The 26,420-nt window shown below is 35.9% G+C and overlaps 3 protein-coding genes and 2 long non-coding RNA genes across 6 annotated transcripts in view; 3 read left to right on the top strand and 2 right to left on the bottom strand.

Annotated features, from left to right (window-relative positions):
* Positions 1–394: 394 nt before the first annotated feature.
* On the top strand, positions 395–1,684 carry LOC127837811 (uncharacterized). Its single transcript, XM_052365216.1, has 2 exons — positions 395–623; positions 1,263–1,684. Exons 1-2 carry the CDS (start codon positions 488–490, stop codon positions 1,622–1,624), a joined length of 498 nt encoding a protein of 165 aa, XP_052221176.1. The 5' UTR covers positions 395–487; the 3' UTR covers positions 1,625–1,684.
* Positions 1,685–2,233: 549 nt separating this feature from the next.
* Positions 2,234–20,281, top strand: LOC127837820 (uncharacterized). Its single transcript, XR_008029481.1, has 2 exons — positions 2,234–2,501; positions 19,802–20,281. It is a non-coding gene; the product is annotated as an uncharacterized LOC127837820 (long non-coding RNA).
* Positions 20,282–20,621: 340 nt separating this feature from the next.
* On the top strand, positions 20,622–21,923 carry LOC127837837 (uncharacterized). The gene is made up of 3 exons (XR_008029498.1): positions 20,622–20,798; positions 21,379–21,478; positions 21,685–21,923. It is a non-coding gene; the product is annotated as an uncharacterized LOC127837837 (long non-coding RNA).
* A 2,701-nt stretch (positions 21,924–24,624) lies between these two features.
* Positions 24,625–26,420, bottom strand: part of LOC127837808 (uncharacterized) — a 224,846-nt gene continuing 223,050 nt past the window's right edge. Inside the window, exon 2 of the mRNA XM_052365210.1 lies at positions 24,625–24,770. The gene's annotated coding sequence lies outside the window, so the exon portion shown is untranslated. The remainder of the gene's footprint in view (positions 24,771–26,420) is intronic.
* The window catches only part of LOC127837796 (uncharacterized), a 225,974-nt gene continuing 225,468 nt past the window's right edge, over positions 25,915–26,420 (bottom strand). For both annotated transcript variants that reach the window (XR_008029468.1, XR_008029467.1), the window contains exon 3: positions 25,915–26,062. The gene's annotated coding sequence lies outside the window, so the exon portion shown is untranslated. The remainder of the gene's footprint in view (positions 26,063–26,420) is intronic.

Raw genomic sequence — 26,420 nt, 5'->3', positions numbered from 1 at the left:
TATTGATCAAACTGCTGCAGCAGATTTACTCCTAAAACGCATGATCAAGAATGATGGAACTGATATTAAATTCCAGCCTAACCGTGAATTGATTCAATGTCATGCAGACTGCACTGATCTTGGGAAAATCATCATAGGCTATCCACAAGATAACGTTAATCCAAACAAGATTGTCAGCATCGAGGACAAGTCAGAATATAATGTTCGAACAGCTACTGATAAATTAACATGTTCGATAACGGGTATATGTACGACTTCCAACGGAGATCTCGTCATTGCTGACTGGTACAATAATTGTGTGAAACTCCTAAATCAGGCGTACAAGGTGATTGATCAAGTTCAGCTTCCTTCTACTCCGAGGTCCATGTGTAGCATTTCCTCCTTCGAAATGGTGTTGACTGTTTGCAGACATGAAGCTAATGCTCTTAACGGGATTCATTTCTTACGGGTAGATGACGGAAAGATTATACGCAAACAGGTTCTAAAAATGAATCATGTCTGTTATGGAATTGCGCATGTCGATGCAGAAGTGTTTGTGACTTCCGGTACTGCGTTGTACGAATACACAATGGACGGACGGTTAGTTAAGAAGTTATACGAAGATAGTACTGAACGATACCGAGGTGATATATGAGTACATTATTATTTTCCTTTTTTTCAGGGATGCTTTGCACTTTGTGTTTACATATGCATGAACTTGATGAAGATGAGATCTGATCGTAGATTGTATCAATACGGCTGTTAATTACATAGGGCAGGCACATGGTGAAGGACCGACTTTAATGTTCTATAAGGGTTATAATGACGTTAATTGAAATCATGCACTCTAGTCCTGTTCCGAAACGTCATCTCCGATCAACTAAAATTGTTTGACAGGCATTTCTATGATCAAAGTATCTCAATCAGGACATTACTGAGTTATGTACTATTAATGTTGTTAACAACAAAAGAAGCTTAACACACTAAGCATCACATGCGGTCCCAATTTTTCAAAATGTCTTATATTATTTAAGACTAACTGGCTTAAGTCTTTAATGTTATAAAGTCGTAATACTCTTTAAAAGTTGATTTAGTTTTTTTAAATAAATATTTTCCTATTGTTTATTTCAGGTATTTTTCCATTTAAAGGTTATACATTTGAACGATAACTGTTTGCTAACTATTGATATGAGAATAAGTGAGCTTACGCTAATACTATTTAGAAAGAAATACTAATATTCAAGATTTCGTGCCAGATTGTGTAAGTTGTATACCTCATTTAGTTGTAGGTGTTGGGGTGAGTCCTGATGGGAAGATGATCTATGTGACGGACGGGATTGATGGCAAGCTTCTCACACTGACAAGGGATGGAGCAGTCACAGCTACGTTCCCGGATCCCGCATTCAAACATGGCATGCTTACAGATAACATACATGTGGCAGCCACAGGACAGGTTTTCGTCTTTGGTAACAACTCCATAAGTCAAGTTGATACAGTCGGCAAGACAATCCTCAATACCATCTCTGTTGACATTGCAAAACCTGCATCTAACTACTTTAATGAAGTAACGAGAAAACTAATAGTTGGATTTTGGTGCCACGACAACATCAATGAGTACAAAACAAAAACAGTTCCGACTTTTTAATTGACAAAAAAGCAAATAAAGAAAGTAATTACAGCATTACGTTATTCATACTATTATTCATTTATTAACCGAATTTATATTTAAAAAAATTACGAAGCTTTTATAATTAAATTCAACCGTTTTATTATTTTACTTTTTTGTACAATTTTACATGAACGGAATTTACGTAGTGCATGTAATTTACTTTCGGTTAACGGTTGCGATTTTATTAATAGCATTGAATTTTGGTTTTGAAGTGCATGTTTGTTTTTGTATGTATCAAAGTTTTTAGACTTTTGTTCAGATTTAATTTCATATCGTCATTTAAAATGTGTCCTAGTTAAAGTCATGACAGTCAGATTAGCTACAATTAGACCTGATGAAAACCTTTAAATAATGTCATTCATTATAGTTAGCTCACCTAAGCATGAAGTGGTCAAGGCAAGCTATCGTAATCACCTTACGCCCGTTTTCTTTTAGCGTGTATTGTGCTTTTGGGTGTCATCAACTGTTAGCTCGTTAACATTTTAGAGGTAACATGTTTTATCCGATCTTGATTAAACTTGGTCAGCATATTTATCTGGACAATGAATGAATATGAGTCACGTAAGCGTGACAATAGGTGACCATGTAAAATGTCTAAAAAAGACACAATTGTTACCACTTTAAAGCCTTATTTATAACTCATTCATGATAATACTTTGCCGGAATTGTAATCCTGACATTGTCTAGGCCAAGATTGAATCTGGGTCCCTTGCTTCCCAAACCTAGGTCACCAGGTCAAATCTTTGAAAAACCTTGTTACTAATCTAAAGGCCCAGTATATGACTCAAACTTGATGAAACCAGGACAAAATGTTTATATGACAATATAAAGGTCAGGTTTGAATCTGGGTCAGGTGTGGTCAAAAACTAGATCACTTGGTCAAATCCTTGAACTCAGATGAGCGAACAAGGGCCATTATTAGAAAATCGCTATACTGCCTTCGCTGTGTAGACTTTGTTGACTATATCGTGCATAAGATATTTGACTCCATAATATATTTCATCTGCAAAAACATTTGAAAATTGAAAAAAAAAGTTTTGTTAGTAATGATTGTGAGTGAATATGTAAATAATATTGCTTTTTGCTAGTAGCTGTTAAATAAAGAGCAATTGCATACGAAATATTTAGAGTAATTATATTATGAATGATTATGAAGTGGTTATCATTCACAATTTTATTGTATTATATCCGGTTTTCGTCGTTATATCATATAAAGATAGTATATTGTTGTTAGAATTTGTACTAATCACGAAGTCAATCAAAGCCTTAAGGAACTTCTATCTTTCAAATGTTGTAGTATTTGTATTTCATAAATTAAAATCACCGTTTAGAGTCCCTCTTTTGTTTTTGTTCCGAATGGATAGACAATATGCTTAATGGGAATTGGAATATATTTAAAAGCTGAATGAATAACATCATCCTACCCATTGTTGGTCAGTCATTGTAAGCAGGGATTACATATAAAAATTCAATTTATAACTACCGAGTAGTTTATTTTTATCGTCAATAATTGAATGCACGTTAATATTTCTTGTATATATTGATAAATTGATAATGTGAAACAATACTCCCATTATTGAAGGAATGTGAAAATTATGTCAAGAATAGTGTGATTCACCTGCAGAATTTCGTCAATTTGTACTTTAAACTTTGCATCAAACCAAGTCATGAGCTATCTACCTTTATTCAAGATAAAAACTTCAACGTGTCATTACATCTATTCTTTAAGTGTAATGTACATGAACACATTTCATTTGATTAACTTGTGAATTTGTATCTGGGTATAGATCAGTACATAGAGAATAACAGGTTACTGCCATGTAGTTGTGTAGTCTATAAGGTATTAAGGCGAAGAAAAAAAGTGACAGGCGAGGCTTGCCGAGTGGTTGTTTTATACGTACATTCATACTGCTGGACATTCATATCATTAATATTGTTTACATCTATAAAATTTATTAAACCAGTTTTGATTTCCGACCAGTTAGCCTTGTCAAACAGAAATAATTTCCGTTTCTCTTTCCGATTTATTCTAGCAGAGGATAAAATATCAACAAAAGGGATGCAGTGATCACTAAAACCTGGAATGACCTTAACTGTTTCGGCTACAGAAGGATAAGACAAGAAAAACAGGTCAAGACATTTCTTAGTGGTATCAGATAGTCTTGTTGGTCCATCAACTATTTGGTTTAATGAATGAGTATCTGCAAAGTTTAAAATTTTGTTACATTCTTCTGGATGTGAAGCATTAGAGTCTACAGTTTTATTTTTCCAATTGATTTCCCCAAGGTTAAAATCGCCCCCAATTAGAGTTGTACTATTTGATTTATCAGTCAGACTGATGGTACGATCCAGCTCATCTATACATGTAAAATCCCTGTCAGGTCGGTATGCACTGCAGACCAGCAGGTCTTTTTTACCATTTTGCTTTATATTTACCCAAATAATTTCAGATGAAGATTTTAATTCAACAGGCGCATGACTTCTAAACTTATTTGAAACCAGTACAAAAACCCCGCCTCCTGTCCTGCCTTTTCGATCATTTCTGTAAACATCGTAATCAGATGAAAAGACTTCTGAATTTTTTATTTTAGGCTTGAGCCATGATTCATTACCCAGAACAACATCAGGTTTTACAGTAGCTAGCATAGATTGAAAAGCCAAATTTTCCTTCTTTACAGACTGACAGTTTACAGTCACAATTTTTAAGTGTTGTACATACTGTGATTTGTGAGTTGGTAATTTGTTGTGTCTCATAGATTGAGAGTTTGTAGTTATGCATGTTTGTTTACTGACTGGTGTGCTACAGTGTAAGGGTGCTTGCTGCCCAGAGCCTGGGGATTGCATACATGTAAGGACGGATGAGTTGTCTGTACTGACATGTGATAATGAATGATCTGATTGCATAGACTTTGTGTGATCAAAGAAAGTAGAGTTAAAATGAAATACACCACAGTTTGTACATTGCCACGGTTCATTTGAGTGATCACAATGATACTGATATGTAACTGAACTCATGCTCTGACATTCTGCATGAAACCATGTATTACAGTCTTCACAGAAAACTCCTCTATCTGGATGCCATTTAACTGTTAAATTGCATATGTGCCAGCTTTCAGTATAAATGTTAGGGTTGGTCAGTCAATCCTGGCGTTTTATTGCCTCTTTTATAAATAACTTTATACTTGAAACATAAGCTGAGTCGCGCTGTTGGAAAACCGGGCTTAATGCCCGTGCGTAAGAAAGGATTTCCTTTAAAACAAAATTCCATTAAAGCGCAAACGCTTCTCTGGGACGACACAACACACATGCATTAAGCCCGGTTTTCCCAGAGCGAGGCTCAATTTCATGCTTTTTAAAAATAAAAAAATGTTAACACGGTAAACGTGTTAAGCATTAACACAAACTACCTTCCTCGTATAAAGGGAATCCGATGCCATGTTGTTCGACGCGAGTTTGACATTTTACTGTTAGGCACATGTCCAAATACTCGATGTCCCGTATAAAGATGGCGCGCGGCTGAAAAGGTGACTATGTCATATAGACGTTAACTTGCTGGGCATATGTCTAAATACCATATGTCCAGCATAAAGAGTGTAAGCGACTGACAAGGGACCATACAACATTGAGTATAACATGTAAGGCATACATCAAATTGCTGGATGTACCTTAAAACTTTTGAGCGCGGCTGACTGTGACTATGTTACATTGAGTATAACATGTTAGACTAATGTCCAAATACCGGATGTCCTGTATTAAGAGCGCGCGACTGACAAGGGACCGTATAACATGAGTAACATGTAAGGCATACATCTAAATACTGAATGACCCGTAAAACGTTGGTGCGCGGCTGAGTATAACATGTTAGGTACATATCCAAATACCGGATGTCCCGTATAAAGATGGTGCGCGGCTGACAGTGACTATATAACATGGAGCACACCCTTGTAGGCATATATCCAAATACCGGATGTCCCCTATAAAGATGGTGCGCGTCTGACAGTGACTACTGCATATACCTTGGAGTATACCATTGTAGGTACATGTCCAAACACTGGATGTCCGGAATAAAGATGTTGCGCGGCTCACAAGGGACTATGGAACATTGAATAAAACATGTAATGCATATGTCCAAATACTGGTTGTCCGGTATAAAGATGTTGCGCTGCTCACAAGGGACTATGTAACATTGAATATAACATGTAATGCATATGTCCAAATACTGGATGAACCGTATACAGATTGTGCGCGGCTGACAGTTGTTGCCGTATGGGCGTTTAGGGTTCTTTCTTCGAACAACACGTTTGGGTTTCTAAATATATTATATTTATGATTTAATATCATAAACATACAGGTTGACAGCATGAATAATATGCAAAGAATGACATTCTTATAATAAGTATACATTTCAATTATATATAAAATGATGTGTTCCGACGGTAAGATACCAACTGAATTAATACACAAATACAACTATTAAAACAAAATAATTACAATAATACAACCGACCGACATGAATATAAAAGATGTATAAAATGCATATTTACCTAAATATATTATATTTATGATTTAATATCATAAACATACAGGTTGACAGCATGAATGATATGCCAAGAATGACATTCGAAATAGTCATTCATGCACACGGATGTGGTTGAGTGAATAAACTCATGCTTGACAAGCCAATAAACGTATTAAAATGTTAGTAAAAACAGTTCACCTTTCTACCCAGTCTCTACATACTGAAAACTAATCAACTACTACAAAAGAACGCTACTAATTCTATTTACAGTTAAAATCTACTCTGTCCAACCATTGAACAATCAGAGCAATGTTTCCTTTAAAAAATAATTTACTTCAATATCATTCAGAATAAATATATTTATGAACTAAATATATTTACAACAATGAAATACGTCTACAACACATTTCCCCTCTCTAAGAAAATGTCGTCCTCGACATTATTAAAATTCAAACATCGCTTTTAAAGCGAGGTTTGATTAATCTCGTGATCAAAATATCTATGAAAGCATCGTTGTTAAAAAATAATGACAACCACAATATTAACGTTTTCGTTTGCAACTGTTTATTTTCAATTTGAAAACAATGACAATTTGACAAATAAAAACATAATACACTAATTTGTATTTAAATACTCAGAAGTGAATGTTAACAGCTGTGTATCTTTCCAATACAAATCCACACATGTTAAATTTATGCTGTCACTGTACTTAATCATTATTGCAAATACATAACAACACCAATCACAATTTATACTCCCCGGATGTAAACCAAGCCGGCCGACGGGTCTGACGTTGGCTGCGGCGCCGTGGTATTTTCTTCGGTTTGGAGCGTCGTTTATCTGTTTCATCTTCCGACTGATTGCTGTCGGAACTCGTCTTCCCTGTGCGTTCATCCACGTCCGTGGAGGACTCGTCGGAAACTTCAGGTGACGAAACACGCTGTATTTCCTGTATCGGTAAGAAGGAACACGGCAGCAGATGATTCCGGTGGACGGTTTTAATGCCCACATCGCCGTTTTCCTTTTTTTCCAATAAACGTACCGAAACAGTTATCTCAACACACCTGTATTACCTCCATTTGGCTTATTTTAAGCCAACAGCCTGACTATCACAAATATCTAATCAAAGCTCTTTTATTTTGTACCAGGTGTTTACTAAGTTCGATTTTATTTCGATTCGAATCCGCCACTGGTTTACTATCGCGTGTTTACCACACTGCCGAAATAGCGTTCTTCTTGCGCTACGATATCGCGAGCACGTGCATTTACCGGTAAGACGCCAGTCGCACATACACGCATTAAACTACATAATGCAGTTTAAATCGTATACGTACATTTTAACATTATCAATTTCTAGAAAAAAACAGTGATTATTTTTCGGTATTTATAAAGAGAGTTTTCTCTTTAAAAATACGCACAAAGCGTTTTCAATTCAACCATACGTAAAGTATGACAAATTAACAAATTTACGCATTGAAACCTCTCGATACTTATTATAACCATTGGGCAAAATCTACTGCTACTAAATAAATCCAGTTACTCAAACCTATCTACTACTTAACGTCATGTAAGTGGTGAGTAGATTTAACTTCGCCATGCAATAAACTTTGTGCTCGTGAAGGGACTATAATTTCCTTAAAATAACTTCATATGACACTAACTTACCAATGAGCTGACAAAAGGTCGTTTCATTTATCTCGACCAATTCGCAAAATGCATGACCACATAAACTTAAATTAGCTATATATGTTGTTGTTGTTTTTGTAAGTCAACTGATTGGTATTTCAAATCATTCATTTACGACAATGAAACTACAATAAATAGATATATGTACATTGCACAATAATTATAAAAATATTTACACTCACCGAACTCCGTCGGAACAGTTACAAAATACAAGCAAAACACAATAATGACACGATACACAATGTCCACAACGATTTAAGTGTCCATCACTCTCCGTCATGATTGAATGTGAATCCTTCCTTGCGTAGCAGAACGTGAAATCCTGTACGTACGTTTTAACGGTTTTGACGTCAATGTTTTGTGCACAAGAAATACGTAGTTGTACTCACATCGGTGCTCGAGCTCGATGCCGCGCAAAAATGTGGACTCCTACTCCCCGGGAAAAATCAAAAACCTGTTTCCAAGGAATCGCTGTGTTAAATTCCTGGACTCTCCCCCTCCTCGATACCGATCTGAGGCTCCTGTCTGTTCAGGGATTTTCGTCATAGTAACGTGTCCGCTACTTCCGTTTTTCTGTTCCAAACGCTGTTGATGCCGAAGACTCGTTGTTGGGCGCCAGTGTTGCCGTATGGGCGTTTAGGGCTCTTTCTTCGAACAACACGTTTGGGTTTCTAAATATATTATATTTATGATTTAATATCATAAACATACAGGTTGACAGCATGAATAATATGCAAAGAATGACATTCTTATAATAAGTATACATTTCAATTATATATAAAATGATGTGTTCCGACGGTAAGATACCAACTGAATTAATACACAAATACAACTATTAAAACAAAATAATTACAATAATACAACCGACCGACATGAATATAAAAGATGTATAAAATGCATATTTACCTAAATATATTATATTTATGATTTAATATCATAAACATACAGGTTGACAGCATGAATGATATGCCAAGAATGACATTCGAAATAGTCATTCATGCACACGGATGTGGTTGAGTGAATAAACTCATGCTTGACAAGCCAATAAACGTATTAAAATGTTAGTAAAAACAGTTCACCTTTCTACCCAGTCTCTACATACTGAAAACTAATCAACTACTACAAAAGAACGCTACTAATTCTATTTACAGTTAAAATCTACTCTGTCCAACCATTGAACAATCAGAGCAATGTTTCCTTTAAAAAATAATTTACTTCAATATCATTCAGAATAAATATATTTATGAACTAAATATATTTACAACAATGAAATACGTCTACAACACAGTGACCATGTAACATTGAGTATAACATGTTGGTCATATATCCAAATACTGGATGTCCCGTATTATCATGGTGCGCGTTGATAGTGATTATGTAATATTGAGTATAATATGTTGGGACTGCCCAAATATTGGATGTTCCGTATAATGATGGTACGCGTTCACGGTGATTATTTAACATACACTATAACAGATTGGGCATGTCCAAATACTGGATATCCCGTATAATGATGGTGCGCGGCTGACAGTGATTATGTAACATAAACTATAACATGTTGGGAATTCGTCAAATAACTGGATTTCCTAATAGTGATGGTGCGCGTCGGTCAAAGGATCGTGTTTCGTTGAGTATAGCATTTTAGTCAAATGTCCAAAAATACCGGATGTCCTGTATTAAGTTAGTGCAAGGCTGAGATGAGACTATGAACGTTAGTCGCATGCATTAATACTGGATTTCCCGTATAATGATGGTGCGCGGCTGATATGTGACCATGCAACATTGACTATTTTATGTTGGCGCATGTCCAAATACCGGATGTCATGTATACTGATGCTGCCATTGATCCTATATCATTGGCTTTAAAATGGTTCGCAAATGTCTAAATACGTATAAAGTAAAGATGCTGTGCAGCTGACATTGATCATTGTAATAAATATAAGCATACATTATATATTATACCTTATACATATATTCAACTACTATCACCGAGAGAGGTCACGTTTTTCTGTGATCAATATTGATTGTGGCCAAGCTATGTAGTGTTCCGGCGTGAATATTGGATAGTGTTTTCTTTGTATAACTATCTGCGGAATATTACATAAATGAAGGTTATTGTTTAAAGGGAAAACGCAATTTATAGAGGTAAATAATTGTCTTTATCTGTCTTTATCTGCCTTATTCTGAAAAACGTAAGCTATTTAAGTTTATCTAAGCACTTTTCACTGAAACTGTACACTTAAATAAATGGTGAACTCTTCTTGTGCAATTTTTGTGCAATTCAAGCGGATAATAACGGCTTAATAAAATCACGAGAAAAAGAGTGAGAACGAAAGCCTAATCCGACTTAGGCTTGACCTGCGCTATAATGGACACAGTTTATTAGTTTCTAACGATACCATAAATTAATATTTCCGATGACAGAAGGCAAAAAAAGATGAAAGGAAGATGCGTCTCCGGGTACTATGTCTTACCAACATGACAAATGTCTAATTATGTAAAACAGCAAACCGCCTCAAAAGGGAAGTGCACCGTCGGACACCTATCCTGCACCGACATCCTCACCTATTTTGTCCTCACCTTGTTAACATATTGATTGTATGGAACTGTAAATGATCAATTGAAATGACATATTCCTTATTCTAATACTTAAATGAAAGAAAAACTGTATTGGCAATTTAATACTTGTTTCTTACACGTCTATTTCGTTTATGCCAGCCAAATTTTTTTGAAAAATATATTAAATGCATCACAAAGTTATTATTTAAAATTTGACATTAGCATTGTACATATTAAAGCCAAGTTGTTTAAATCCTAAACATTTACATGTACATGTACTTCGGATTATCCATGCTCGGAACCAGTCACATCTCTTTTAATGTTCAGTTGGGTGTAGCCTAGTCTTTGTCATTGAAGCGCTGTGCTTTGCCAAGCGCCTCATTTAAATACAATGAATATTCATTATGTCGAAATACCGTCTTCCATTTGGCCTCTACCGGTTTAGGCATATGGAAATCGAAAGTGGTTTTGTAAAGAAATCACAAAATGGCGTCTAACTTAAACACTTTGCAGCAAAAGGGATCAGACGTATTTTACGACGTTTGTTGTTCTGTTTGCGAAGAGGATGGCATACATAATGAAGGACTGTTTCATTGTAAAATATGTTTTAAAACATACTGCGACGAATGTGTGAAAATGCACAAAAAGCTACTTAAGGATCACGCGGTGTCAGCGAAATCTGACGGTGAAAGCTGGTATGTTGCGAACAAAGTGGACGATACTATAGAGTTATGTGAGGAGCACACGACTGAGAAACTGACGATGTTCTGTGAAGATCATGAACAGTTGCTTTGTCATTTATGTCTCCTCCAAAAACACAGGTCAGTGAGAATTGATATAAATTTATGTTAAGGCCAAGTACAAATCATACCTGTTTCATGTGTGTGTGTATATATATATATATACTACTACTACTACAACAACTACTACTACTACTATTACAACTACTACTACTACTTTTTCTACTACTACTACTACTACGACGACGACCACCACCACCATCACCACCACCACCACAACCTCGACCACCACCTCGACCACCACCACCACCGCCACCACCACCACCACCACTACTACTACCACTACTACTACTGCTGTCCAAAAAGGGTCCTAAAAATCTTCTACTACTACTACTTCTGTCCAAAAAGGGTCCTAAAAATCCCTATGAAGGTTTCCACTACTACTACTACTACTAGGTTACCAGACAACTCGCCCCAAAGCCAACTCGCCCCAGGACAAGTCGTCCCGAAAATCTGGACAAGTCGCCCCAAATATATTGGACAACTCGCCCCAATCGAAAGACAACTCGCCCCAAATAAAAGACAACTCGCCCCAAATTAAATGACAGCGTGCAACGAAATATTTTGTCATATATATAATACTCTTTGTGAAAAAAATGTATTAAATAACATTTTTGACTTTAAAAGGAATGCTGAATACACAAAACGAATAATACATGGGGAAAAAAATAAAAATAGAAATGTGTTATATTCATAATTTTATTAATAATTTATAACAATTACAGACTCACGATACTAACATTTGTTTTTATTGAAAACATACAAAGCATCAATTTTAGCCTATTAAATGAAACAAATAACACAGATTTATGAATGAAAAGACAATTCAAAATATTATCAAACATTTCCATTTATTAACTCATTTTAGAAATAATTTTAAAACACAGTTTGTAATGAGCCTTGATGAATAATATCAAACATTTCAAACATCCGTAATAATTAACACAAACTTTCACAAAATATTATCAAACATTTCCAACATCTTTAATACTTTTAAAACATTACAAACACAGGTTGTAATGAGCCATGATGAATATTATCAAACATTTCAAACATCCGTAATAATTAAACACAAACTTTCACACAGAAACAAGCTTTTAAACACAATGGTTGAAACATTTCTAACAATCAGAAGAAAAAACAACAACAAATGAGCAATAATTTATTTCAATTCAATCTAGCAACTTTCAGGCAGGCATTTGGTCCATAAATGATGAATATTATCAAACATTTAAAAATATTATAATGGTAAAACATTACAAACACACAGTAACTTTCACACACAAACAAGCTTTTCAAAAACAAGGGTTGAAACATTTCCAACAATCAGAAAGACATCAAATGAGCAACGTTCATGCATTTGGTCCATAAATGTCACTGCATTTCCTCAGTAGGCCGTTGACTGACAATTCTCCGCTCTCGTACGCTTCCCACAGCTTGAAGATTTTTCCCTGGAGAGACGTGTTCTTCCTTCGTTGTCGCCTGGATAGCTTTCCTTCTGATACCATCTTCACCTGTGTTGGGAGAAGGGAAGCCTCTTCACAAAGAAGGGTCAGTAGTAGGTAGAAAGGCAAATTGGCTTTCTTGGCGTGCTAATTTAGTTTCAAGTGCCACCCTTCACAGCCATTATTTGTTCGGACACTCCGACCAAACACGCTCCAATTGTCAGGTCCCCACACCGAAGATTTAAGCCATGTCCTGTCCACATACTCTAGCAGGTCGGCAAGGCGTTCGTCTGTTGTTTTTTCTTTCAGTCTGAAACAAATAAAAATGAATCAGTACTATTACAAGAGACCAGTAATTTGTAAAGTAATAGTCTGAATGCACATTTTATCATAATATTCAATCATTTCAGCAGATAGTAATGTTCAATACTAAGGATTTATAAAAACGTTTAAAATATATTTGTACTGACAAGTAAAAAAACTGTAAACACATTCAATATTACACCATGAGCAATAGTTTAAAGCGGTATACATCACCCAAATAACGCAAAGATAACGGTCCAGTGACTTCTGACATTTATCTCAAAGGTTTTATGATCGTTATCAGGTCGTAAAACACATCTGTTATGTGTCACCGGATTAACGGACATTGGTTGATTACCCGATAATATGCAAGTATCCAACAATTTAGATTCATTATTTATGGGGAAACAAAAGCTGCCTGACCTAAAAAATGTAAGACACAACAAATAATTATATTATAAGTTTACTTACCAGAATCACAGCCTATGTGTTGCCATCGCTCGCAGGCATCGCAAGAAACAGCACGTTGCCTCTGCCCAACTGTCTTTCCACAATGTATACAATTTGCCACTTCTGCCATTGCAGAAACACAAACACAAAACTAACTAACACTAGAAAATTATTGTATCCGACATCAAATAAGCACATATATGTTTGAACACATGGCAGATGCACTGAAACCCACACAACTATATAGCAATCGTATTCCAAGTCACAAATAGTATTGTCCGACACAAACAAAACACATACTTTGGGCTCATTCAGATACCCTCTTTATATATAGTCAGCCCTTATAATTACTTTGCAAACAGCATTGTTGTCTGGTTAAGCGTGTTACCTTATTTATCTTTAATCACGCCAAACTGTCATACCGTTTGTCTTATTAATAAATCTTTGACCAGACAATGAAAGCATGCCGGCTTAATTAATTTTCGTCAATTCACACGTTTTCAAAACATAACTAACACAAAGACATTCCATTATTCTTTAATTAAACCAAACTATCATACAAAATGTCTCATTAAACAATCTTTGAACAGAAAATGAAAGCATGCCGTCAAAATAAACGTTTAACATTTCACACGTTTTCAAAACAAGACGAACTAAATGGGGCTTATTTTAATAAACACAATCATAAAAAAGCTAAAAACAATTTCTTACTAAAAGCAATCCGGTATGTAAACAATTATTGAATTACAAAGTTTTACAATATGAAATAAAAAAAAACATCATACAACTACATTTCCTAAAAACAATAATCACGAATATTAATACATTAAACTTAACAAATTTTATATGAACACAATTTCTATAATACTATATATAAGAAACAAAATTGGGGCGAGTTGTCTTTCGATTGGGGCGAGTTGTCCAACATATTTGGGGCGACTTGTCCAGATTTTCTGGGCGACTTGTCTTGGGGCGAGTTGGCTTTGGGGCGAGTTGTCTGGCTCCCCTACTACTACTACTACTACTACTACTACTACTAAACACCTACTACTACTACTACTACTACTACTACTACTACTACTACTACTACTACTACTAAACTACTACTACTACTACTACTACTACTACTACTACTACTACTACTACTTCTACTACTACTACTGTCCAAAAAGGGTCCTAAAAATCCCTATGAAGGTTTCCACTACTACTACTACTTCTACTACTACTTCTACTACTTCTACTACTACTACTACTACTACTACTACTACTACCACTACAACTACTACTACTACTACTACTACTACTACTACTAAACTACTACTACTACTACTATTACTAGTACTACTACTACTACTACTACTACTACTACTACTACTACTACTACTACTACTACTACTACTACTGTCCAAAAAGGGTCCTAAAAATCCCTATGAAGGTTTCCACACAAAAACACATTTTAATAAATATGTTTCAATATTTAATTTAATGTAAATCAAGCGTTATAAGTTGAACCTTATTAAATATAATATTCAAATCACTTTTCTTCTTATTTTTAAAGTGTTTGTTAGCAAAAAATCAACAACACTAGTTTACCAATTTTAGTCAAAACGATGTTTTTCCCCAATAGTAAGGGGCACGGCCCCATTCCCAAAATAATGAAAAAAACGACTGTAATAACAAAAATACTACTACTAATAATGATAATAATTGTTATATTAATAATAACAATAATTACTATAATTATATGCTATTATGATTATTATTTCTATTATTATGCCCCCCTTCGAAGAAGAGGGGGTATATTGCTTTGCACATGTCGGTCGGTCTGTCGGTAGGTCTGTCGGTCCGTCCACCAGGTGGTTTCCGGATGATAACTCAAGAACGCTTGGATCTAGGATCATGAAACTTCATAGGTACATTGATCATGACTTGCAGATGACCCCTATTGATTTTTAGGTCACTAGGTCAAAGGTCAAGGTCACGGTGACCCGAAATAGTAAAATGGTTTCCGGATGATAACTCAAGAATGCATATGCCTAGGATCATGAAACTTCATGGGTAGATTGATCATGACTCGCAGATGACCCCTGTTGAATTTGAGGTCACTAGGTCAAAGGTCAAGGCCACAGTGACCCGAAATAGTTAAATGGCTTCCGGATGATAACTCAAAAACGCATACGCTTAGGATCATGAAACTTCAACGTAAGATACATCATGACTCTCAAATGACCCCTATTGATTTTGAGGTTCCTAGGTCAAAGGTCAAGGTCACGGTGACCCGAAATAGTAAAATGGTTTTCGGATGATAACTCAAGAACGCATACGCCTAGGATCATGACACTTCATAGGTAGATTGATCATGACTTGCAGATGATTCCTATTGATGTTGAGGTCACAAGGTCGAAGGTCAAGGTCACGGTGACCCGAAATAGTAAAATGGTTTTTGGATGATATCTCAAGAACGCATACTCCTAGGATTATGAAACTTCATAGGTAGATTGATCATGATTCGCAGATGACCTCTATTGAATTTAAGGTCACTAGGTCAAAGGTCAAGGTCACGGTGAACCGAAATAGTAAAATGGTTTTCGGATGATAACTCAAGAACGCATACGCCTAGGATCATGAAACTTCATGCGTAGATTGTTCATGACTCGCAGATGAGGCCTATCGATTTTGAGGTCACTAGGTCAAAGGTCAAGGTCACGGTGACCTGAAATGTTAAAATGGTTTTTGGATGATAACTCGAAAACGCATATGCCTAGGATCATGAAACTTAATGGGTAGATTGATCATGATTCGCAGATGACCCCTATTGATTTTGAGGTCACTAGGTCAAAGGTCAAGGTCACGGTGACCCGAAAAAGTAAAATGGTTTTCGGATGATAACTCAAGAACGCTTACGCCTAGGATCATGGAACTTCATATGTATATTGATCATGACTCGCAGATGACCCATATTGATTTTGAGGTCACTAGGTCAAAGGTCAAGGTCACGGTGACCCGAAACAGTAAAATTGTTTCCGGATGATAACTCAAGAACGCTTTTGCCTATGATCATGACACTTCATAGGTACATTGATCATGACTCGCAGATGACCCCTATTGATTTTCAGGTCACTAGGTCAAAGGTCAAGGTCACAATGACAAAAAACCTATTCACACAATGGCTGCCATTACAACGGACAGCCCATATGGGGGGTGGGCATGCATGTTTTACAAACAGTCTTTGTTATTAGTAGTATTAGTATTATTATCATTATTATATCATCAATATCATTATTGTTGTTAGTATTTAAATATTTATGTTTATCATTATTGCTATTAAAAAACAACAACATCGTCTCCATCGCCTTTATCATAATGTTCAACAATCATCACCACCAACATCTTCATCATCACCAGTATCGCCATTAATTAACATCAACATTATCAGCATGACGTAAGACTCGACAAAGAATAATCAGAATAATCCATATGTTCGGTTTAACGCACATTTGCATTTCAGGCAATGCAGTAAGGTGTTTACATTGGCTGAACAGGCCAAATCAAACTCACAACGTATACCCCTTGTTCAAGTGACGAAAGGAATAGAAAAGTCGCAGAAGCGTTTAAAGGATGTGGTGGACAGAGGAAAAGATAACCTTAAATCACTTAAAGCTTCTTACGAACAAATTTGTGAAGAAATACTTGATGAACGTCGACAGATCAACGAGAATCTTGACCGACTGCAGCAAAACACCATAAGAGAATTGGAATCAATTCACGAGCGCTTAAATAATTCCATTGAAGATGACACCAAGCGATGCTTAGAATGTATTTCAAAGTTAAAGATATATGGCGCTAAGCTCAAAGACAATATTCTACCTGAACGAACGTTTATTACGTTAAGAAAATGTATTGATCAAACTGCTGCAGCAGATTTACTCCTAAAACGCATGATCAAGAATGATGGAACTGATATTAAATTCCAGCCTAACCGTGAATTGATTCAATGTCATGCAGACTGCACTGATCTTGGGAAAATCATCATAGGCGATCCACAACATAACGTTAATCCAAACAAGATTGTCAGCATCGAGGACAAGTCAGAATATAATGTTCGAACAGCTACTGATAAATTAACATGTTCGATAACGGGTATATGTACGACTTCCAACGGAGATCTCGTCATTGCTGACTTCGACAATAATTGTGTGAAACTCCTTAATCAGGCGTACAAGGTGATTGATCAAGTTCAGCTTCCTACTACTCCGATGTCCATGTGTAGCATTTCCTCCTTCGAAATGGCGGTGACTGTTAGCAAACAATCAGCCGATGCTCTTAACGGGATTCATTTCTTACGGGTAGATGGCGGAAAGATTATACGCAAACAGGTTCTAAAAATGAATCATGCCTGTTATGGAATTGCGCATGTCGATGCAGAAGTGTTTGTGACTTCCGGTACTGCGTTGTACGAATACACAATGGACGGACGGTTAGTTAAGAAGTTATACGAAGATAGTACTGAACGATACCGAGGTGATATATGAGTACATTATTATTTTCCTTTTTTTCAGGGATGCTTTGCACTTTGTGTTTACATATGCATGAACTTGATAAAGATGAGATCTGAGCGTAGATTGTATCAATACGGCTGTTAATTACATAGGGCAGGCACATGGTGAAGGACCGACTTTAATGTTCTATAATGGTTAAAATGACGTTAATTGAAATCATGCACTCTAGTCCTGTTCCGAAACGTCATCTCCGATCAATTAAAATTGTTTGACAGGTATTTCGATTATCAAAATATCTCAATCATGACATTAATGAGTTATGTACTAATAATGCTGTTTACAACAAAAGAAGATTAACACACTAAGCATCACATGCGGTCCCAATTTTTCAAAATTTCTGATATTATTTAAGAATAACTGGCTTAAGTCTTTCATGTTATAAAGTCGGAATACTCTTCTAAAGTTGATTTAGTGTTTTAAATAAATATTTTCCTATTGTTTATTTCAGGTATTTTTCCATTTAAAGGTTATATATTTGAACGATAACTGTTTGCTAACTATTGATATGAGAATAAGTGAGCTTACGCTAATACTATTTAGAAAGAAATACTAATATTCAAGATTTCGTGTCAGAGTGTGTATGTTGTATTCCTCATTTAGTTGTAGGTGTGGGGGTGAGTCCGGATGGGAAGATGATCTATGTGACGGACTATGGCATGCTTCGCACGCTGACCAGGGATGGAACAGTCACAGTTACGTTTCAGGATCCTGCATTCAAACATGGCAATGTTACAGCTAACATACATGTGGCAGCCACAGGGCAGGTTTTCGTCTTTGGTGACAACTCCATAAGTCAAATGGATACAGTCGGCAAGACAATCCTCAATACCATCTCTGTTAATATTGCAAATCCTGCATCTGTCTACTTTAATGAAGAAACGAGAAAACTAATAGTTGGATTTTGGGACCACGACAACATCAATGAGTTCAAAACAAAAACAGTTCCGACTTTTTAATTGACAAAAAGCAAATAAAGGAAGTAATTACAGCATAACGTAATTTATACTATTATTCTTTTATTAACCGAATTTCTATTTCAATAAATAAAGAAGCTTTTATGATTAAATTCAACCTTTTTATTATTTTCCTTTTTTGTACAATTTTACATGAACGGAATTTACGTAGTGCATGTAATTTACTTTCGGTAAACGGTTGCGATTTTATTAATAGCATTGAATTTTGGTTTTGAAGTGCATCTTTGTTTTTGTATGTATTATAGTTTTTTAGACTTTTATTCAGATTTAATTTCATATCGTCATTTAAAATGTGTCCTAGTTATAGTCATGACAGTCAGATTAGCTACATTTAGACTTGATCATAACATGGAAATAATGTCATTCATTATAGTTAGCTCACCTGAGCATTAAGTGGTCAAGGCAAGCTATTGTAATCACCCTACGCCCGTTTTCTTTCAGCGAGTATTGTGCCTTGTGTGTCATCAACTGTTAGCTCATTAACATTCTAGAGGTAACATGTTTTATCCGATCTTGATTTAACTTGGTCAGCATATTTATCTGGACAATGAATTTATCTGAGTCACGTTAGCGTAAAAATAGGTGACCATGTTAAATGTTTAAAAAAGACACAATTGTTACCACTTTTAGGCCGTATTTATTACTCATTCATGATAAAACTTTGCCGGAATTGTAATCCTGACATTGTCTAGGCCAAGGTTGAATCTGGGTCCCTTGCTTCCCAAACCTAGGTCACCAGGTCAAATCTTTGAAAAACCTTGTAACTAATCTAAAGGCCCAATATATGACTCAAACTTGATGAAACCAGGACAAAATGTTTATATGACAATATAAAGGACAGGTTTAAATCTGGGTCAGGTGTGGTCAAAAACTAGATCACTTGGTCAAATCCTTGAACTCAGATGAGCGCACAAGGGCCATTATTAGAAAATCGCTATACTGCCTTCGCTGTGTAGACTTTGTTGACTATATCGCGTATACTATATTTGACTCCATAATATATTTCATCTGCAAAAACATTTGAAAATTGAAAAAAACAAGTTTTGTTAGTAATGATTGTGAGTGAATATGTAAATAATATTACTTTTTGCTAGTAGCTGTGAAATAAAGAGCAATTGCATACAAGATATTTAGAGTAATAAGATTATGAATGATTATGACGTGGTTATCATTCACAATTTTATTGTATTATACCCGGTTCTCGTCGTTATATCATATAAAGATAGTGTATTGTTGTTAGAATTTGAACTAATCACGAAGTCAATCAAATATTTAAGGAACTTCTATCTTTCAAATGCTGTAGTTTTTGTATTTCATAAATTAAAATCACCGTTAAGAGTCCCTCTTTTGTTTTTGTTCCGAATGGATAGACAATATGCTTAATGGGAATCGGAAAATATTCAAAAGCTGAATGAGTAGCATCATCCTACCCATTGTTGGTCAGTCATTGTAAGCAGGAATTACATATAAAAATACAATTTATAACTACCGAGTAGTTTATTTTTAGCGTCAATACTTGAATGCACGTTAATATTTCTGGTATATATTTGTCACGTAATTACACGTTGTTCGTTGATAACACACAGTAACCACAAAGTACAATTTTACAGCGCGGCAGCCAACATGCATGCTTCAGTATGCTCAATTTATTTCAATAGGTCTTTCTTAAAAAATAAGATCTAAACAAATTGTTGATTTTTTGCATTGGTATATTTTCTTTCATGCATTAACATGTTCTTTCAAGATCCATATCTTTATAATATATTATTACAGCTGTATACAGTAGCGGACACAATACCTGTGTTAGACACTCTAGAGAGAATTGCCATCATTGGGACCGATGCCTCCGCTGACTGTTTGTAAAAATAATTAGTGTTGTTGAAAAAATACGTTTCAGTTACAGCGTTTGTTAGTTAATTGCGTTTGCAGAAATTGATTTGAATCTTATATTTTACCGTTCTCTGTGAAAAAGGGGTCTAATACATGTGTGTAAAGTGTCGTCCCAGATTAGCCTGTGCAATCCGCACAGGCTAATCAGGGACGACACTTTCCACTTGTATAATATTTTCTTTGAAAAGAAAGTCTCTTCTTAGCAAAAATCCAGCTTAGGCGGAAAGTGTCGTCCCTGATTAGCCTTTGCGGACTGCACAGGTTTATCCGGGACGACACTTAACGCACATGAATTTAACCCCTTTTCACAGAGCACGGCTCATTTATACACATCCTTTTTTATGACATAACCATTCGTATCATACGAGTCATATTTGCGATATCTGTGTATACTTCAATAACCGCGTACATTCCTAATTTCTATTTTAATAAATTCCCTCCTCTCAAACTTTAAATATTTTATTTTTTATTTTCTACTACTAAACAAAGAGCTTGCTGTTACAAATAATTGGGTTTTCAAACACTTAATTTCAAATATTTTTAAGAAACTCATCATTTCCCGCTCCTTATTACTCAGAATCCCACCCCATACAACTACAATCCCGTCGATGCGCCTGCGGATAGATCTTCACGTTTTCAACTCTGGTTGTTATGCGTTATTGTTATGCTTGTTCGTTTGTTCAAATTGTCGTGTATAGCGAAAAATAACATCGATCTAATACATACATCATAACATATAAATTACATTACATGTCGTCAGTTTAACATTTGACCATCGGCCTATTTAAAAAACATCAGCTCATATAACATTATTACTGATCCGCATGTGAATATATTGTTCACGTTCTCAGTGCCGGAATACCAGTCGGTTGTCGTGCATCTCTTTAACGGAACGGAACATTCCGACGTCGACGTCAAGCAATTCCGGAACCGGCCGCCAACACGGCAGTACCGAGTGTCGTTCGGCAACGAAACGTTCACGATCATCTGCATTTACAGTAGACAAAAAATCGTTCCATGTAACTTCATTGAGTGCCTTTTACACTGAAATTCCCGACGCCCTATGATGCTTTGCATCAATACTTATCTTGTAGGGAGTACATATAACATTTTATCAATAACAATAATAAAATGCGAGTTAATTCAGTAGTGTGTCTTCAGTTTTGTTGGAATAGTATCTGCATCACCGCCTGGACAAAGTATACATCACACGGCAATAATACTTTTACTATGTTTATATTAAGCCTGTATTGTGAACCATAATGATCATGTGCAGCAGCAGCAACAAGCAGAATAATAATAACACATTAAATAATAGTATAATAATAATAGTAATATAAATAATAATATTATAAATGACTATTATGTGGACAATGTCACATTCGGCACAATACAACTTTTCCTGACTAACTTCATCATTATTATGCAATTTTAAATGTAACTTACAACACATGCTCTAAATGTAGATACGACGCGCACATAGCTCAGAAGTGATTGCCCCACTTTTTACGTGTCAAGTTTGGGTAATTTTAAAAGCTTGTCTCCCTTTCTACAACCATTTGTTACAATAATCGAAGATGAGGTTTCTCGATCGATTATGCTTGATCGTTCGCTGTTATATTACATACTAATAATACTTATAATCATCATTACGAATATAAATAAAATCCTGATAACGCCATTTATTGTAACTAACGTAAATTCCTTCAAATCAATCAGGTAATTTCATATTAAGTGGTCACCAATTCGAAAACTCTGTTGTAAGTATATCCCCTCTGGGCAAGTAGGGGGGGGGGGTATGTGCCATGGAAAGCCCATAGTCTGCCTAATCTGAAAATTTTCTCTGGCAACGCTACTGTCCGCACTGTTGATTCATCATGCACTTTGAAAATAACTGCCGTAACAATAAGTATTTATCCATGCAGAGATTGTGCGACGCGTGTAAGACCATTGTACCTGACTCAAAGATACAGTCTTTGGGATACATACGGTGGCATAGAGGTGACATTCACTCCTCTTTTTTTTAATTTCACTCCTCTTTTTTCTATCTCGTGGCCCCGATTAAGTAACTGGTGGCCACGAGTTAGCTATGTCGTGGCCACGAGATAGATAAAAAAAGGAGTGCAATTAAAAAAAGAGCGGTGCTGTAAATAAAGAAGGATGCATTAAACAAAAGAGGGAAGAATTTCGAGATCTCGAGATCCCGACTTAGATAACTCGTGGCCACGAGTTAGTCAGCCAATCAAATTTTGCGTGTAAATATTGATTGGCTGTCTAACTCGTGGCCACGAGTTAGCTAAGTCGGGATCTCGAGTTAGCAAAAAAGTTCTTCTCTTCTGTTGATGCTTACTTCCCTTTGTATAAAGATCACCATGAACGCCGATATATGGAACAATTTGATTGGCTGACTAACACCTGGCCACGAGTTAGCTAAGTCGGGATGTAGGGATTTCGAAATTTTCTCCTCTTTTATTTAATGCACCCTTTCTTTATTAACTGCACTGCTCTATTTTTTAATTGCCATTCCCGCCTCTTTTATTTAGTTTTGCACTCCTCTTTTTCTATCTCGTGGCCACGACATAGCTAACTCGTGGCCACGAGTTACTAAGTCGTGACCACGAGATTAGAAAAAAAGAGGAGTAAAATTTAAAAAAGAGGAGTGAATGTCACCTCTATGCCACCGTAGATACATCTGTGTCACATATTGTATTTACTTACACATCACTGAAAATGGGATATGATTTGTCACCGAAGAGCGCATAAAAAGTGGATGCAAGTCGAAACTTCACCGAAAATAAGAAGAAAAACACATTTAAAAAAGAGATCTGAAAGTTCATGTACACGTGAAGGAGAAAGGTATTTTATTCACAGATGTCAACAATATATGTAAAACAGAGCTGTACGGATTTGAGCAACCAAACCTCTAAAGGTCCACCAGACCTATTCCACCTTCATCGATCTTACCGCAACTCCGCCGTCGACATCACTGCGCAAGCAATTTAGATAATCAAATTATTTGATAAAACCATAAAATGATACCAAATATAAAATATTGATCAGATGTAAACCGTGATCGTCAACAAATGCATCCTTTCAGTCATCGACTAATTTCAAGTGCTACGTTACACGTCATGTACGTTTAATCGAAGGTCAAGTATACATCAGCGCTTTATTCACAGTATGTATAATAGTAATATTTCATATCGACATGAATGTATTTTCATTATATTAACGTATACAGCGTTTATAAAGTTGATAACGCAAACTTAACAAGCACTATACATGGTAGATGTAACTAATGTAGCTGCCTTGACGTTTGTCGGTAGGTATCCATAAACATAAGCACGTTCAATTTCTTCAATGTATATGTTACTGTTTGGTAACGGACGATTTTGTGTATCAAGACATTGATTCTGATGTATGAATTCGTTTTGATTGTTTAACATAATTGGTTTTATGTCTTTTTATAGGTATATTTCATTTGATGTACATTACAAAGACGATTGCTAAATATTTTCTGAATTAAAGGGGTGTAACGATTTTTTTTCTTAATTATAAATGCCTATTCAGTTATTGCATATTTCTACTTTTCACACATACACTGCATTTATTTATATAGCAACCATAATAATGTTTACAGAATCATTACAAATAAACAAAAACAATGCAAAGCATATTTTCAAATCAACTTCCAGGAGCATTCGAACTCACAACTCACACAACTCAAACAGTTAAATAAAAAGTTCAATTCAAAACATGCCCATATTGTACTTTATGTTCATTTTATAACGATTTTAATCTTCTGCTACTGATGTTCTCATATACTATATATCCCATATACATTTTTTATAATTTAAAACAACACTAAATATTTAAAAAGACATTCATGAAAAGTTGAAAACGAGACCCATGTGTTAAACAATAATGTAGTGCATACCTTAATAATGAAAATAACGTGTTTTAAAAATATAATATTATTTTAATGACATGTCGATAGGGACCACTAACCGAGTCTGACAAATATTAATTTAATATGTATGTTGTTAACATTACTATACAACTGTAAACATATAAATAATATTTCCGAAACTCAACGTGGTTACGACATAACAAAACATTTCAGAACATGTATTCTTACTTAAGCTTGCATGTACCATTCATGCAAATATCGGTAGGTGTTGACAAGGACAAATGCTATCCAAAGGTAGTTTTTTTTCTATTTATCGTGAGCTACGCAGACATTGGATTTTTTTTACCTCACACTTAATTTTGATAACAGTCAAGCAATAAGATACGAAGTCAACAAAAGTTCATTATACTACACACGTATAATTAACAGAAATTAATATTCTTATCTGATACAAGCTCTGCTAAGATCGGTTATTTGTATAGACATAACACAGTACGAAATAAGCATTGTTTAAAGTCTGGGCCATGAGTGCGGCATATAATACTATAACCATTATTTAGATTATCCGACCACGCTAGAGTTGCAATAATGTTCACATTATGGTTGTAGTTCTGGCTTAAAATACTTATCATAACTTATACAAAGTGTTTATTGACAAAAAAACAACATTACTTCATAACTTTCATCTTAATCATTTAAATCAAGACACCGCCGATCGACATGGGCGGACGTCCGCCGGCATTGCCGGTCTCTGTGCGCCGCGGGTAGCACTCGCCTAGAAGGTCGACTATTCGCGCGACGATGTACGGCTGTGGATAGGAAAGCCTCGTATTAAAATACACGGTCATCAGGATATCTGCTTCTTGGAGAAACTCGCGTATGCTGCGTAGCATCTGGTCGGTGATAGTCAGTCTGTGGTGGCGCAGCCTCGTAAAGTGGCAGAAGAAGAACAGGGAGAGGAACAGGTCGTTCACGTTCTCGTCAGTGAATCTGAAATAGTTGATCAACTCCTTCACGAAATGTACGATGTACCTGACGTCGTAGTTTCCGAAAGCCGCGTCTTTCTGGTAACAAGCGATCTTGAGCATGCCGCACAGGGCATGGTACACACTGCCGTAGTATTTCAGGCGAAGTTTTGCGACAGCGAGCGCGTGATCACCGTACGCCACGTCTGCTGTCTTGTCATACTGCGGATACAGTTTCTTCAACGTTTCTTCTAGCATCCACTCCTCTGAAAAATGAACGATTTCGTTGTCAATGTCCGTTTCCAACACAGCGAACAGATTCATTTCCAACTGTGTTACCGTCTGGACAAATACCTCAGCGCTACGAAGCTCTTTCATCGTTATTGCGGTCACGATGTAGACGTTGTCATGGGGGGTTGTGTTGAACGGATCCACAAGATGAAGTTGCCGGTAAGCGTCAAAACCACGATTAACAATCGCATCTGGATCGTAGCCGTCCAATTCACTTTGTGACGCACTCGTCAATTTAATAAGCTGCATCCAGGTAAAGCTGTTGATATTTTTAGGATCCTGTGTGGTTTTGAACGAATCTTCTCGCATTGTTAAACGGTTGTACTCGAATTCATTGTCAACAACAACGTTCACGAAGTTTGCCGGATTTCTGTGAATTTTGCCAAACAGTTCAATATGAGCGGCACAATCTTCCTTAGTA

This window comes from Dreissena polymorpha, chromosome 7 (assembly GCF_020536995.1).
Source record: "Dreissena polymorpha isolate Duluth1 chromosome 7, UMN_Dpol_1.0, whole genome shotgun sequence".
NCBI classification, from domain to species: Eukaryota; Metazoa; Mollusca; class Bivalvia; order Myida; family Dreissenidae; genus Dreissena; species Dreissena polymorpha.
The sequence above is the reverse complement of the archived record's forward strand: the minus strand, read 5'-3'. Positions and strand labels throughout refer to the sequence as shown.

Excerpts from the sequence above, each read along its gene's own strand:
- LOC127837811 (XM_052365216.1), top strand. The coding sequence starts at position 488 with ATGAATCATGTCTGTTATGGAATTGCGCATGTCGATGCAGAAGTGTTT. Across the intron at positions 624-1,262 it reads TAGTACTGAACGATACCGAG|TTGTAGGTGTTGGGGTGAGT; the intron begins GTGATATATGAG and ends TACCTCATTTAG.